This window comes from Podarcis tiliguerta (genome assembly GCF_965153285.1).
Source record: "Podarcis tiliguerta genome assembly, chromosome: 9".
NCBI lineage: Eukaryota > Metazoa > Chordata > Lepidosauria > Squamata > Lacertidae > Podarcis > Podarcis tiliguerta.
Genome location: NC_139542.1, coordinates 23,692,608 through 23,709,431, shown reverse-complemented (window position 1 = coordinate 23,709,431; position 16,824 = coordinate 23,692,608). Strand labels below are relative to the sequence as shown.

At 40.2% G+C, this 16,824-nt stretch overlaps 1 protein-coding gene and 1 long non-coding RNA gene across 3 annotated transcripts in view; one reads left to right on the top strand and one right to left on the bottom strand.

Annotated features, from left to right (window-relative positions):
- LOC310685200 overlaps window positions 1-16,824 on the top strand; it is a 38,944-nt gene that overhangs the window by 3,479 nt on the left and 18,641 nt on the right. The window lies entirely within an intron of this gene.
- On the bottom strand, window positions 4,002-7,466 carry RPL34 (ribosomal protein L34). Of its 2 annotated transcripts, none has more exons than XM_083456874.1 (5): window positions 7,440-7,466; window positions 6,316-6,385; window positions 6,120-6,219; window positions 4,879-4,982; window positions 4,002-4,126 (listed from the first exon to the last, which is right to left on the bottom strand). In XM_083456874.1, the coding sequence occupies exons 2-5, from the start codon at window positions 6,378-6,380 to the stop codon at window positions 4,042-4,044; spliced, it is 354 nt and encodes a 117-aa protein (XP_083313000.1). In that variant the 5' UTR covers window positions 6,381-6,385; window positions 7,440-7,466; the 3' UTR covers window positions 4,002-4,041. The 2 variants fall into 2 exon arrangements, with proteins under 2 accessions (XP_083313000.1, XP_083312999.1); XM_083456873.1 differs by lacking the exon at window positions 7,440-7,466 and adding an exon at window positions 7,354-7,436.

Sequence of the window (16,824 nt, the reverse complement as noted above, 5' to 3'; positions counted from 1 at the left end):
CTGTTCAAGAACCCCCTGCCCTGGAAAAACTTCCAATTTCATCCACTTGTTGCTCAGTTATCCTTCACTATTTATACACCTTAGAGCAGAACAAGGCAATAGAATTCAGAGCTGAGGATTTCAAAGGTCAAGATCAGAACTAAGAATTGAGCAGTGAGGCATATTGACAGTTAGTGAAACTCCCTTCATACTGGTTTTTAAAGACAGTCCCAAATACAGTGGTACCTCGGGTTACATACACTTCAGGTTACAGACTCTGCTAACCCAGAAATAGTACCTCGGGTTAAGAACTCTGCGTCAGGATGAGAACAGAAATCGTGCTCTGGCGGTGCGGCAGCAGCAGGAGGCCCCATTAGCTAAAGTGGTGCTTCAGGTTAAGAACAGTTTCAGGTTAAGAACGGACCTCCGGAACAAATTAAGTATTTAACCCGAGGTACCACTGTACAGCACATTAAAGTTATTAATGTTACTAGAGCATGAATAACCTTGGGCAAACTCTAAGAAAGGGTTCAGTTGGTACACCAGTAGAATGGTCAGGCAGTGGAGGGAACAGGAAAGAGTCCTTGTGTAATTTTTGCCTAGAATAATCTCTGTGGGTGTTGAACAAGACTTCTTGGGTTTGATAACATTTATAGTTTGTGCTTAACGTTTCACCTGCAGCTTGGATTTAAAACACATTGATATTTATATGGGGGGCATTATAATTCTGTGACTTTCTGTGCATGAGTACCTGCTTTGACTTCTTGTTTCTATCAAAACTAAGAATATATAAGTTGATTATTTTAAAAATGCTAATCTTCATAGACATATCCAGATGACAAAATTAGTGATAGTAATTGCAGTTGATAAGAGTAGCCACAGCATGGCAGAGTTGCTCTTTAAGAACAAGCCCGCTCTCTTAACGAATTTTCTTTGTTGCTCAGCTTGTCAAAGCATCTTATGTCTTTGCCAGAATGTACATAATCAATATACATGTGGAACTTCATAATTAAAGATGCAGTTTTCAACACTGAAATTAAGGTTAATGAGTTACACTTGATTTTTTAAAAAAAAGCAGAATCGGCAGAGGGGAATAGCCTGAAGGTTAAGTACAACACCAAACCATTAGTGGCTAACTGGTGGTCCTCCAGCTGTTAACTAGACTCCCAACCCCAGCCACCATAGCTGTGATATTGTTCAATATGAGAGCTACAGCTTGCCCCCCCCCCAAGAGTGATTTAATAGTATTTTGGAAGTACAAACCTCAAGAAATTGTCACGTATATACACATTTTATACTCAAATCATTATTTCCATCACCCACAAGATTTTCAATAAGCTAAGGAGTTCGTATACTAATATAAAGTTTTAAGCTACTGAACAAAGAGGATTTGGTGCATTCTGCTATTTAGATTTAGCTAGGTGGCTGTCTCAACCCATCACATTTTGAATTGTTCTGTTTATATACAGAAAAGAGTGGTGGATGACACCAGCTGTTTAAAAAAGGCTGTCTCTTTCCACCACATTCAACAGTTATGCTTTCCTGGGTCAATTTAGAGCCATTTCCTCTTTTAAAAACCAGTGTTTTCCCTTTCTCATTAGAATTAACAGAAAAGGCTCTGCTTAAACTACTTTAACATGCAACTCACAAACTGAGCTAGTTTACTTTTAGCATGCCCTGCAGCATCAGACCCCTCTTCTCCCGATGTTCTTCATAAATTCAAAACAAAATTAGGGCTTTTTCATTAAACATTAAGCTTCTCCTCCTGTCTCCGAAATCACGCAATGTTTATTAAAAAAATTCTACTGAAGCCAATTAAACTTTCATCATCTAAATGAATTAAGATTCAGGAGTTAGAATAAACAAGCATTTGCCAGATTTTAACCCTTTCCCTCACACAAGAAGACACCTCCTGGAAGCAACCTCACCTCCCATCATTGGGCAACTATGTTCATATACTTTTGCTAGTATCGAAATCTCCAACCTCTTCCATTCGTAGTGTATTTTACCCAGCTAGACTGGTTGCTCTCAGGCACTGACCACGCTGCAGAAAACACAGTTGAAGTTGGCACTTCCACATGTGCTGGGCCATTGTTAGATTCAAAGAGAAAATATTAATGGACATTTAAATGAGTCTACATTCACTAAGAAGTATGAGTTTTGCCTTTTCAGAAAGCTGGTAAACAAAGCTGAGATAATTCCACCTGAGGGAGAAGTGTGTTTTAGCACCACATGCTCTTTCCAAAAATTGTAATACTCACTGAGCTTGTTTATAGTAAAAGTAAGGCTGCAACCCTAGTCAAATTTAGGAGTTAATTCCTATTGAAATCTATGGAAATTACTTTCAAACAAAAATTAACAAATGTTGTATTTAGACTGCTAAACTTAATGGTAAATCATCTTAAACTATGTGCAAATGTTTTTCATCCATTCATTTAGCCTGTGTCATTTTAAGACTTCTATGAGCAGGTCTTTAAAAAACATAATCTGGTACCTCATTGCATTATAGAAGTCACCATAACGGTGCTTATGTAGAGGAGAGCTGTCATGTATTTTTTGAGTTAGGTCTGCCTTGATATTGCAGCAGTCTTTGTCTTTTAATCAGGAGGGCATATTACCGTTTGCCTGCATTGTTTTTACCACTAGCAAGGCTTTTTATCAGATTGTAGTGATTATGCTAAATCATATTTCTTGTTCACTCAAATGCAATTTAATGAATTAGCTACTTCTTGGTTTTTGACCTCATCTGATTGTTAAGAACTGAAGATACTACACACTCAAAATTTAAGATAAGGAGCAAGATCTCCTTTCCAAAACATCATCATTTAATTACAGTACTGTCCAACAGCTTTTAATACAAGCCAAGTCTAACCGAATACTTGCAGCAAAGGTTAAGCAGACCTGTCTTACTTTTTAAATTTTTCCTGACAAGAAAATCAGATGATACAAAAGTCAACTCACAAAGGTTTTAAGGATATTACTGAACAGTTCCTTTCTAAGACAGAAAGGGAATTAAGAACAGCTTATATAACCATTAGTTCGTATATTTCACAAGTATCACAGAGTCTCTGGTTGCTTTCAGAAGTGCTCCAAGAGCCTACAAGGTAAAGGTAAGCACAAAGCAACTTACCTTGCAAGATCCCACATAAATTATGGGATGTATCCGGTGCTCTGTGTGCATAGATCTGCTGGTGCAACAGGAATCTCCTCCCTCACCCCATGCCCCGAACGTCTGCTTTGGATGGTTCTTTAACTTTCCAGAGCTGATTCTGAGATTGCATGGGGAATTGGATGAACCAAGAGGAAGCTCCATTGCTTGCACAGTAGTTCACTGACCAGCAGAACTGATATTGGATATTGTCCTATACTTAGTTCTTTTAAAAATCACTTATGGCAGAAGGGTAGATGTTAAACAAATCCAAAAAAATACCTTTAATTATTATGCAAGTTCTGTCGTGATACAAACTAACTAACTACATCCTCTTTCCCAGTGGAAGCAAGCTGAAAACAAAACTCATACTAAAGTTTTCATCGCTTTTGGCCCATGAGGCACATTTAGAAATCTAAGAAATTGTAGTAAGCAGCACAAACGCAGAAAATGCTGCCAAGCAACTATCCCTGCCAAATAATCCTTAACTAAAAGTTAAAAATCGGGAGTGATGGGGCCCTGATGGATGGCAAAGGAAATGTGTAAGGTTGCCATGTCGAAGACTCCAGGCTTACGGTGTCACAAAAGCATTCCTTCATGAAGGTTTCTAGCATACCCTAGGGAACCTAGCAAGATTGACTTAACCTGATGGTGTGTGATTTCCTTGCTCATGCTAATTTCTCCCAGTGGATCCTCATGTTCCTTGTTCCATGCAACTTGTTTAGGATATGTATTTAATGGTGTGGTTTTTTTAAAAAAACAACAACGAAGAGAATAATCAACACAAAGCCCCCCACCCCTTACAACTCCAGAGTTCATCCTCAATACTGAACACATTTGATAAGTTCTCTGGGGAAAAGAATCACTACACATGGAAGTTAAATCTTCATTTATTAGGCAGACAACACAAATTATCACTTTGATTTCTGACTCTGTGCTTGGGCCTTCAGCACCTTGACAACAATCTTCTGTTCTTCAATAAGGAATGCTCTTTTGATTCTAGAGAAAAAGGAAAGCACTTGTTACTATTTCAGCATTGGTCATTAGTTATCACACAGGCTATATTCAGAGAAGCTTCCAAACCATGGTCTGAGAAATCAGAAACAAGCCCTGTGTTCACTAGGTCCCTTGTCCCCTTACAGTGCAGAAACTGAGGACACTGGTAATGGAGGAACAGATTGCACTGTTTCTCGATTGTACCCTCTTACTCAACTGGAGGGAATTCCTGGTGATCGATGATGACCAGGTTTTGTTAAATACAAAACAGCTTGTGCTGCTGATTGCTTACAAGCTGATATGGCTGGAAGTCAAAATAAGCTATTTCATTCTGAGACAACAAGCAATAATCACTTAGTAAAATAAAATACACAACACTGGATTTGGAAGATATACTTGTCTTCTTTTACTGGCATCTCAAGCAGGGATGAGTTAGGTTGGGTTTAAAAAAACATGCATTTGTACAGCACAAATTTTAGTCCAGATTTCTACAGTAGCAAAGTTATTTATTTTTAAAAGACATTCCTACACTGCCTTTCACATCAAGTCACAAGGCGGTAGACAGCAACTTAAACATGCAAGCATCAACAACAGATATTATTTTAATCAGTGCTTAAAGGCCTAAGCTCAGGGTAGAGGTGGCTGCATGAAGAAGGGGCCACCACTAAGGAGGAGTTACAAGAAAGAAACTAGACAGATATTTGAAACTAAAAATTATAACCCATGAACTTAAAAAAAATATGCTTATAAATTACCTGTCACGAACGCATTTAGCACACATGGACCCACCATAGGCTCTGCTAACATGCTTCTTTGTTTTTGACAGCCTCATAAGAACTTTAGGGCGAACAGCACGAACCTGTAAGAAGTGAAAAATACATTTGTATAACCCACAGTCTGCATGATTCACAGTCTTAGGCTTGCTAAAAGACAATCAAATGAAGAGACAATAGGCATATAATAGTATGAAGCACTCTTGTCCTGCTTGTGGGCTTCTCACGGGCATCTGGTTGGAGACTGACACCAGGATAGACTAGATAGGCCTTATGTCTGTTGCAGTTGGGCTTTTATATTCTTAAATAACTTTAAGGCATTATAAGCAGCTATTGTTTTTTGAATGGCAGACACATATTTTTCTAAGAACAAGGGAATTTTTTTTTGAAAGACAGTACTTTTACACTAAAATTGCTTTGCTACTTAGTGCTTCCCTTAAGCAACCTTCCATGACATTGAGGAAATCAATTTTAAAGTCTTAGTTAAAACAATATCAAATATAGATATCCTCTTCAGATAGTCACTTCAGTAAATGCAGACACTGTCAACAATTAATTTCTCTTTCATTTCTTCACCACCTGTTCACTTGCCCTCTTCAACCACATCAGAATTCGATTCTGTACTGTTACAAGACTGTATGCATACCATTATATTAAAAATAGCAGCAGTTTATTAGCATGTTATTTTCAGCATTAAAGCACTTCCAATTCTGTAATATTGGTTCACTGCTATTACCGTGAAATAAACTATTCCTGTTTTGTCACAATGTAAAGGGGGGGAGGGAAGCAATTGCTACTTAGTTGTGGAAAACAGAGGACACATGAAAGAGGCAACTCTACATAGCTAATTTTAGCTAAGATGGAAGAGGTATTTTCTGTTTCAGATCTACGTGGACACCACTGATTTTTCTATAATGCTTGAAATTAATGACAAATGAATAATGATCAAGTGCAAAACAAACAACCCACATTGTTATAGTTTAACAGTGCATTAGGCACTGGCTTGAGCATCATGCCAACAATGAAATTACAAATGTATTAACAAGCAATTGCCTATGCAACACTTTACATTTTTACAGGCAAGATGGGGGGGGGGGGGGAGAGAGAGAGATTTACCTAAGAACCATGTATACCAGATTTTCCAATATAAATTGGGCAATGAGCTAGAGTTCCTGTCTTTATCTAGGATGCCAGTCAACACAAGTAGAAGAGAATACACTTACACCACGAAGTCTTCCTGGGCACACGCCGCATGCAGACTTTGGTGCCTTGCCCACTTTCTTGGTGTACAAATAAACAATCCTGTTGCCTGGTGTCCTGGATCTGTATCAACCAAAGAAACAGTCATTTAATTTAATTTAAGTGTTATAAAATTTATTTAAAAATAATGCAATCATTTAATAGTAGGATTTTACTTACAGCCTGGTCTTGTTGGAGGCTGTGTTGTAGGACAACCTACGTCGGTATGTCAGACGCTGGACCATCGTTTCTAAACAAGGAAAGAAAATAGTGAGAAGGCAGCATTCTAAGCAGAGTATGAGACAGAGAGAATACACACACACAAACCCCAACTGCCAGTGTTACATGACTATTCTGTCATTCAAATGAGATAGAGATAACATAATTTCTCACCAATTTATCCTTACCACCAGCCTGTGGGGTATGCTTGGTAGGCTAAATGAAATAATAACTGGCACATGAAAGTTCTTCCCAATTCAAGTCTCATACTTATATTTCATAAAATTAATACATTGCTTGATTGCAAAACAGCAACAACACCCCAAAGTAGTTAGCCATTTCACCACACTGTTACAGCAACACAGTTTGCAATCAAGGTGGTGTATGATCACATTTGCCATTCCAATCAACTAAATGTATTGCTTAGGGTTTATTTGACTACCCTCAAAACAACCCTGGAAGGCCAGTGAGGTTTAGAGAGACCACAAGACTGGTGAACTTCATGGCAGAAATAAGTGCTGTACTTGAACTCTTACCCAAGCCAACGCTTCAGAAACCACGGGCACAACACTCTTGCAGTTCGGGTTCGTTTCTTCCCCCACCCACCCACCGCCAATTACCCCGCATTTTTAAGGGAGAATATCTCAAAATCGATTCCTCAGTGATTCTACTTGGAGAAGGAAGAGACCGAACCCAGATGCTAAATAATATGTCCTCGGCCCTTTATTTTTCGCAGTGAAAACTAGGCATCGAACGCGCCGTTGGATAGGGAGAAAACACATTTTATTTAGCCTTCCGCCCGAGTACGAGAGAACTGGAGAGCCCGCGATTATTCATAGCTCTGCGCGGCTTCGCAGACTGGAAGGCCTCGCTCAAGGCTGTGCGAGGCGGAGAGGCCTGCACGCAAGACTCCTACCCAGGCGCCGGCCTCTCCTGGCTTGCCCGCCGCCATACACCCCTCGTCCTTCACCCCAAGCTCCCAAGTGCCCTCCGACGTACCCGCAAGGCCCCTCAAGCCCTCCCTGCCGCGGATGGAAACGGATTAAACCAAGCTCCCCGAAAGAGACAGACTGAATTGCTCTTACCTAGAGTGGGAGCCGGCACCGGAAGAGGAAGCACACGCTATTGCGAGGGTCAAAGTTCAAGCGCCGGCGCCAAGACCCGGAAGTGCGTCGACGTATTACTTCGTTCTTGTTGCTAGGACGCCATAGAGTAGATCGAACTGGGCGCCGCCATCTTGTACGGCAACCGCAGGAGGAGGAACCTGAGTGTTTTTCTTCAACTTGGAAGGGAGGACTTATGAAGCTTTCTTGTTTTTACCCTTTGCCTTGGTTCCCGGGGCATCTTTCAAAAAAATAAAATAAAACAACAGAATGAAAACATACTAAAAAAAACCTGCAGTTTTAATACAGCGGCATAAAACAATTAAAACTAGGTTCAAGTTTTAAAACCTAGTAAAATGAAATGGCTCAGCACTGAAATGATATTGGTGTAGTCACTTTTTTTATATAGTCCTCCTCTGTTCTAAGCATTGTTTATAAAAACGCCTCTTCTCTGATCTTCCACTTCATCAACATGGGGGTCTTTTTTGCAGGTTGTTTGGTGATATGTAGTGAATTTTTTTCTGCAGAAAAGGTTCCGCTTTTATACATAAAATTCATAAAATTATTTAGTAACAAAATGAAAACACAATATACATTCCAGTTAAATTGGGGAAATGGAATGGAGGCAATAATGTTAAAATCTAAAACTTGAAATTACCATTTTCCAGGAATTTTAATAAGAGTTTTTAGCACTTTTATTTTATCCCTTCACGCTGCAATCCTAAACACACATATTGGGGAGTAAGCCTCAATGATAGGTGGAACTTTGAGTAAACGTGTAGGATTTTACGGTTAAAATATCTATATAATATATGGGAAGTGTATGCTATTGAGGTACAATATCTTAAAATATTTACAACTATTCCAATAAAAATAATTTCCAAGTAAAGCTGTGCATTTTATTTTAATATGACATTAAAACCACACAAAGTGCATTTTGTTGCTTTCCCTATTCCCCATTCAAATATTTTAGTTCAAGTACTTTTGGCTATTGGAGAAACTTTTCAGGTATTTACACAGCACGTAAAATGAACAAGGCACACTTTAAATTTTGTAAGTAAGTTTTAAATGCTCTTTTTAAAAGAGCATGCTAAATCAGATCTTCAATTTAGGGCAGTAGGTTTTTTTAAGCACATAGTACTGACGATGCCTGAAAGCACAACCCAAGCATATTTAAAACAATGTGATATACCTGTGCAAGTGATTTTTCACTGACTAAGGTACAGGGTGGCAAATGGTGGCCCATGGACAAAATTCAACTAAAGTAGGCCACTGGCTTGCCCCTAACATAAATAACACCCTTCTACCCTGTCAAACCTGTTATGATTCATCAGGTAAGTCCTAGGCTGAGGAGATAGCAGCTGTTAGAACTTTCCAGCCAGCTGTGCTCATTAACCATAAACTACAAAGAGAAAGGATGGGAAATAGTAGGAAACAGAACTTGCATGGTTGCCGGGCAACACATAAAAGATCTCATATTACTGTTATAATCATGAAGCAAAAATGATAGTCACGTGGTTGCTTAGCAACCACTCCCTTTCCAAGCTTTAGCCCTGCCGACATGAATTTTGGCTTAACGGTTATATTTCTGCCATCATTATACTTGAAATTTACTATGGCCTTGAGAGAAACAACAGCCGCTGTGCTACCGCACCTGCCCAGGCATACCTCCTCCCTATCAGCTTGTTTAGTGGCCTTGCCGGCTCAGAATGCTTTGTATTAAAACCAGCTGATACGTCAACTGTGAGTTTATCTAGACAGAGATAGCCTTGCGCTTCGATTACTGCAATGCATTGTATGCGGGGCTGTCTTGGAAAACAGTTTGGAAATTTCATTTTGGTCAAAATAAGGCAGCAAAATTGTTAACCAGGATTGGAATGTATGAACACATTACCCCAGTGTTTTGTCATTTGTCCTGGCTTCCAGTCTACTTCTATTCCCAATTCAGGTGTTGGCATTAGCATATAAAGGCATAAAGCCCTTAATGGCTTGGGGCCAGGTAACTGAGGATTCCTCCTCCATTTACTTACCCAGACTTTGATACAGTCTTTGGAGACCTTCTCCAGGTGTCCTTGCCAGATGAGTTGTGGTGGATGGCTACTCCAAGCAGCTGTACAGGAATGTTCCTCCAAGCAGCTTTACATTATTATTTTTTTGTCTCCACTATGCACAACCTCCAAGAAAAAAGAGGTCAAGGTGTGTTGCATGGAGATTGCTGCCCTTTTTTGCTCTGCTGTGTGGCTGAAGAGGACACAGGAGTGAAGAAATGAAAGAGAAATTAATTATTGACAGTGTCTGCATATACAGAAGTGGAATGCATTTCAGAAGTGCAATTTTCTTCTTGGGGGTGGGGGGAGTATGTTTCGTAACTACAGTACAGTGGTACCCCGGGTTACATACGCTTCAGGTTACATATGCTTCAGGTTACACACTCCGCTAACCTAGAAATAGTGCTTCAGGATAAAGAACAGAAATCAGGCTACGGCGGCACTGCAGCAGCAGGAGGCCCCATTAGCTAAAGTGGTGCTTCAGGTTAAGAACAGTTTCAGGTTAAGTACAGACCTCCGGAACGAATTAAGTACTTAACCCGAGGTACCACTGTATCCTGAATCAGGAATGTGAGCATTCATTCTCTTCTGTTTCATCGCTATACAGCCTTCTTTGTAAGTGAGCAGGCAGCCATTGCAAAGCAACTACAGGGATTGGCAGTGAGACCCCTACTAGAGCATTGCCCTTGGCAGATGCCCAATGAGACAAAACCCAATGCCAGCCCTAAGCACAAGACATGGTTTATTTATATTGTCTCTTTACATGTGTATCCTGTGAGACCACCCATATTTAATTTGGAGAGGCGCTGAGGTTCTACCTTCATTTTCACTGCAGCAGTGCTAATCACCTAATGTCAGATCTATTGTTGCTGTTGCTATTATTATTATATTAAGAAACTCTACCTTTTGCTCACGTGCTATTGACTACTCTAGGTTTTGGATACCGGATGATCCATTCCAGATATCCACAGAAGTATGTTCCCCCAGCATAACATGGGTGCAACAGGGCTTTTGACTGACTTTTAAACCTTCATCCTTCTTATCACACTCCAGAAGACTTTTTAAACCTGTCGGACAATCCTCTCGCCTTGCAGTATGTATGCCTCTCTGGATGGGGTCAACAGGTTCCAAAGTAAGCTGTCTTCCCAGACTCTGTGATGTCTGATGCCATCATTATCTGCTTCTGCTTTCGTCTTTTAAATAGCATGCTTTCAAAAAGCTTTGATGTGTGCTCATGGCCTTATTTATAAATTTGTAACTTACAGTTTGTTGTGAAATAGCCTCTCTGTATGATATCTATATAATTATTATTTTGGTTAATTATTGGCTGTTTTCAAATGCAAATTTTAGACACCCAACGTTTCTCAGTCTCATGAAATAATGAGAAGAATATGTATGAACTAGATATGCAAGCTCATTTTAAAAGGAACACATTTTAGACCACAAGTGAGTTTCAGAGCAATTAGAGTATTTAATTTGAACTTTCTGGGTCCAGAGAACCCTAAGGGGAGGAAAGAAACCAATTAAATTAAATTAAATAATAATGCCCTAAATAGAAAAATGTAACAGGATCCAATTGTTCAAGAACAACACTTAAATTGCTGATAAAGGAATTTGGAAATATTTTATAAAGGCAACACTTTGCTACTATATTCGTATCTTTAAACAATAGTGCTGATGTTAGTTGGACATGACAGATTTGGGCCACATGTTCAACTGACAGAAATCCTAACATGAAAAGAAAAGAAAAGAAAAGTTCTAGAAATATGGAAAGGGAGGTTTTCCAATTTGCATAAAAACTTGACTGAAGTATTTAAAATGTAACAAACGCAGTGCATTTTACAGAAGTAATGGGGCTATCATGAGGTACTTTTAAGTAATATTTTAATGGGTCCCTCCCCCCCAAAAAATATTTGCCCAAGTGCCCTACATGTACTTTAGGAATGCATACAGAACCAGTGTGGAATATACCACCCTAAGTGAGCCTTACAATGTAAGGAGCCAAATTCCAGAGTACTTCCCATTTTCCCAGTTCCTCCATCTATGTGTGCCATTATACCAAATAACTGTCTCGTGAGGAGGAATTAAAGAACCCTTCAATGAGGGTGAAAGAGGAGAGTGCAAAACATGGTCTGAAGCTCAACATCAAAAAAACGAAGATCATGGCCACAGGTCCCACCACCTCCTGGCAAATAGAAGAGGAAGGAATGGAGGCAGTGAGAGATTTTACTTTCTTGGGTTCCATGATCACTACATGGTGACAGCAGCCACAAAATTAAAAGACGCCTGCTTCTTGGGAGAAAAGCAATGACAAACCTAGACAGCATCTTAAAAAGCAGAGACATCACCTTGCCGACAAAGGTCCGTATATTTAAAGCTATGGTTTTCCCAGTAGTGATGTATGGAAGTGAGAGCTGGACCATAAAGAAGGCTGAGCGCCAAAGAATGGATGCTTTTGAATTATGGTGCTGGAGGAGACTCCTGAGAGTCCCATGGACTGCAGGAAGATCAAACCTATCCATTCTGAAGGAAATCAGCCCTGAGTGCTCACTGGAAGGACAGATCCTGAAGCTGAGGCTCCAATACTTTGCCCACCTCATGAGAAGAGAAGACTCCCTGGAAAAGACCCTGATGTTGAGAAAGATGGAGGGCACAGGGAGAAGGGGACGACAGAGGATGAGATGGTTGGACAGTGTTATCGAAGCTACTAACATGAGTTTGACCAAACTGCAGGAGGCAGTGGAAGACAGGAGTGCCTGGTGTGCTCTGGTCCATAGGGTCACAAAGAGTCGGACATGACTAAACAACAAAAGTATGCATGATGTCTGTTTTGTGCTTCAGTTCTAAGGCTGTCACTGGGGGTGTCCAGTGGACAGCGGCTCCATTAGCGGAGAATAAACTTAGAACTGCTTCCTTCTATTGAAGTGAATAAGGAAGATGTCGTGTCCTCCTAGCAACCCAGAGCTAATTGCTGGGTAATAGTGGAACACACCAGAAACAATTATTTGTTGTTTACGTGCCATACCAAACTGTGGATTGTTAGCATTCTCCATATACATGGACTGTCAAGTCAGTCATAGGTCAAGGGCCAAAGATATATGATTCCCACTCAGAAGGGTATACAGTACATAAATAATATCAAAAAGACATTTCAAAACTTTGCTTATATACACCCCCCAAAAAAGAGGGGTGGAATTCATTGGGTGTCTATTTATTTTAAAGCTGCAATGAACAAGGTCTTGTTCCACATACAGGCAGCAGGACATGGAGAAAGTATTCAGATGGCAAATTTAACTAGTGTTAGGCTGGTTTGGGAGGAGGCAGTCCTTCAACTAGTCTGGTCACAAATCCATCTGGAGCTTCATAGCTAATTGCCAGCACCTTGGATAAAACTATAAATTTAAAATAATTAAATAACCGCAATCTGTACAACTAAGAGGCTTAGCTAGGAATCAGGAACTCTCCAATTCGAATCTCACCTGAACACTTGAAGTGCCTGCCCCCTTTTTCCTCTCTCCACACCTACTGCAGTTTGCAATATTTACTGGGGGTGTGCAGGTGGCAGTAGTATTTATAAGATTGTTGTAAAGGTTGACAAGATAATGTGCCAAACACCTGGGTTGGTACACAGATAGTACAAACTGATGCATGGTCTACTCTGAAGTGAGTCCAATGTGGCTTTCTTTCAGGTAAGTCTATTTCAAATTGCAGCCTCATCAGCAATCTGCATACTAAGTATTATTATTATTAACTCTACTGCATTTCTGAAAGAATCATACACAAAAAGAGTGTTCAGGTTCAGGTTCATTTTCCTTTCCTTTTTAGCCATCTAACATTTGTCTGCGTTGGCATCTATTCACACACACCTTAATTTAACCACTCCCCAGCATGGACCTGTGAAGATTGGGTAATGTTAAAAGGATCCAAAGTTCATTTCCACTTCAATGGTGCATGTTCAACAAACAAAAATATTTTGTAGCAAGGAGGTAAACAGTTTAGCAGAAGGCAGCCCCTCACATGCATACAAACATACGTAACATTACATTTGGACTGGAACTTTTTCCTATGTTTTTTTTTAAAAATGTCACAACCCCATAAGAAAGAGAATTAAAACCCTGTTATTTTAATTTACATCTACCCACAAGATAAGTAAAGTTATCATTGAAATTCTAATTAAATAGGATGATTGACTAAGGTAGGACATCAAAGAAAAGAAGTGAATATGATAAGTCGAAGTCTTATTAATTAGTCCGCATGGAAGAAATTCCAGAGACGTCAAGCTGAGGCTGCTGCAAGGAGGAAAAATAGCAGACAAGAAAATGTGTGTTTCTTTGAAGTTAGGAATGGAGATAGTGATGGAGGTAATTGTGTCTGACTGGATCCAGTAATGAAGAGCCGTAAATCAGACCTAGGAATCGGAGGCAAGAGTCTGGTAACGAATATGGTTGCCCCCCTGCTGTGAAGAAACAGAATGCAGAGCTGACTAATTGACCCAGTCTATCTCCCAGTAGCTCCCTGTTATTATTTATTAATTTTTAATTTCTGAATTATTTACGTCCTGGGAAATTATTTTTGACAGCCTGTTAGGAGCGCCAAAGCTAATGGAGGATGAAAGGGCTGCAACCAGAATTAGCAGGGATGCAGTCACAGGCTACTGGATTTAATGATTTTGGAAAGGAAAATTGATTTCACACAGCGTGTCACTTTATACTACTTTAGGGATACACCAGCTATTTTATTAATTGAGGAATAACCAACTCAGAAGTATATTTGAAGTGTAAATGAATTGCAGGCCTCAGCTATTTATTCTTTCCCCACCGCATACACATTTGAGGGAGAGCAATGAGTTTGCTTAAAGTTGCTAATTAAAACCAACAGAGATGGAGATCCTATTGAACCCTTGTTGGGGCTTTTTTTTTTTGCCCTGGGAGGGTGGCAATCATTCCATCCCAGGAAAATCTGTAAACCTTCTGCACTTTTCAAGTTACATTCCTTTCTCCTCGTGACAAAGCCCAGTCATGTAAACCTTCCATGTTTTCGGCTCACAGGAATCACGCTGGATGGAATTTAACACCCATCCCTAGGACTGGAACCGGCCGTGAAAGATGGTCAGTCAGAACTGTACAGTGGTATTTCAGGCTGTTAGCTTGAGCAGGAGGACAGACACTGTGATAAAGTCAACAAACTGCCTCAAAGTTTTGTGATGGCTTTCTAAATCCCAGAAAGCCACATTCTGAATCAGGTTACAGCCATTAAATTGGGCTGTTTGCACGCTGCCATTTCTGTGCTTTTCTATACTGGCCAAAATTAACTATCATGTCAGAAGTTCAATAAATCCTACATGCAAACAATCTCTTGAATGTGGCAGAGAGAACCTCCAGCCCATAGGGCTAGTCCGACCCCTTTCTCAAGAGTATGTCAAGGAAACAGTTATCTGACCCCCAAGCCGTCTTAAGGCAATCCTTTATAGGGAAGGGTTTTTTAAAAATGTTTTATTATGTTTTTTATATATGTTGGAAGCAGCCCAGAGTGGCTGGAGCAACCCAGTCAGATGTGTCGGATATAAATAGTAAAATTATCATCTTGGAATGGGGTGTCCCTATTTTCACTGAAGAAATGTTTGAGGATATGTCATAGAGGGTTTGGGGCTGTGGAGCAAGAACAGTAAGGGGACTTCCTGCTGCACAGAGATAGCTGCTACTTCCTACTGTTTCTCTCTCTCCAAACTTACCCATAGTTAGACATAGCAGGGCTTCCTGGTTTCTTGACTTCAGCAACTGCTTGTCTAAGCTGTGAGCAGAATAGGCAGTGTTAAAGAAGAAGATAAGAAGAGTCCTGCTGGATCGGACCAAAGGCCTATTTATCCATAAACAGAGAATACATGTTCTAAAAATGATTCTTTTTGGACCTTCATATGGAGATAATTGTGGAAGCAAAGAAAGGTTGTGCTGTAAGGAGTTTATAAGTCGTTTAAGCACATCCCCTCAGCTTATTCCTCAGAGCAGTTCATGAGCACTGTGAACATTCCTTTTACTGACAAGAACATGCAAGGCTAGTCTGGGTTTATCTGTTACTTTGTGGATTATACCACTGGCAATTAATGAAGGCAGGAGGATCAAGTCATAGAAGGAGTTATGTGAGATGCTGACCTGTGGCCTACACTTCAAGCTCTGCGTCTTTATCACTCCCTCACAGATCCACAATATTCCTGCAGTCCCATTTGGGTGCATGGTTTTACTTATGATTAAGACCTAATCAGAGGGCCAGGGACATTAAAACATTAATACGGAGATGAAAGGAATCCTAAATTAGGCCCAATTAAAAGAACTATTTTGTTTACAACAAAACCTTCCGCAGGGAAGGTGCTGCTAATGCTGCCAGATGCACAAGGATGGGCCAAAGCATGAATTTTTGGCCATCAACTTTCACGGCTTTAAAAGCAGATTGGACAAATTTATGGAATGTAAGGTTATTACTGGCTACCGTCAATGATGGCTATGTGCTACCTGCCCTGTTGGAGGCAGTGTGCTTTTAAATACCAGTTGCTGGGAATTTAATTAGGAATTCCTAGTTGCTGGGAATTAGATATTCTGGTTGCAGGCTTCCTGTTAAGTTGTGGGTGAACATATCAGACGACACAGCAGTTCTTCAAACAGCTCTTGTTTATTCACAGGCCAGAACAGAACTGGGCTGAAGGGTTCACCCAACCTACTTATATACAGCTCAACTACAAGGCAACAGTAACACCTTTCTGTAACTATCCAATCATTGAACGTCACTTTCAATTCCTTATTTGCATATGTGGACCTGAGTAAAAACTATCTACAGTATCTCCCTGCTGGCCCAGGGTGAGAACTTCAGTACATAACACTTCCCATGGGCTTCTGGTTGGCCACTCTGACAGGCCCTCCAAGTGTCCCTATTTTCCAGGGACATCCTTGATTCAGAGAAGCCATTTCAGTTTTCGATTTGATCCCAGAATGCCCCACTTTTCCTTAGGATATCCCTATTTTCATTGGAGAAATGTTGGAGGGTCTGCTCTGAGAACAGAGTGGTAGACTGGATGGGCCTTTAGCCTGATCTGTCAGAATTCTACTTATCTTCTTAATTCTGCCTACACTTATCCTAATGCAATTGTATTTACTTCAGTTTGGTTTATAGTGGTGCTAGCTTTTAGAGGCATAATAGTTACACAGAATGCCTACCTACCATTTAAGATCTTCAGACACCCTTCTCCTGCTGTCCATGTCCTCCAAGTTGAGGCAGATGGAGGTCAAGGAGAGGGCTTTTTCTGAGGTGATACCAAAATTATGGAACTC

Excerpts from the sequence above, each read along its gene's own strand:
- RPL34 (XM_083456874.1), bottom strand. The coding sequence starts at position 6,380 with ATGGTCCAGCGTCTGACATACCGACGTAGGTTGTCCTACAACACAGCC. Across the intron at positions 6,220-6,315 it reads GCCTCCAACAAGACCAGGCT|ATCCAGGACACCAGGCAACA; the intron begins GTAAGTAAAATC and ends TGGTTGATACAG. Across the intron at positions 4,983-6,119 it reads GCCCAGGAAGACTTCGTGGT|GTTCGTGCTGTTCGCCCTAA; the intron begins GTAAGTGTATTC and ends CACTTCTTACAG.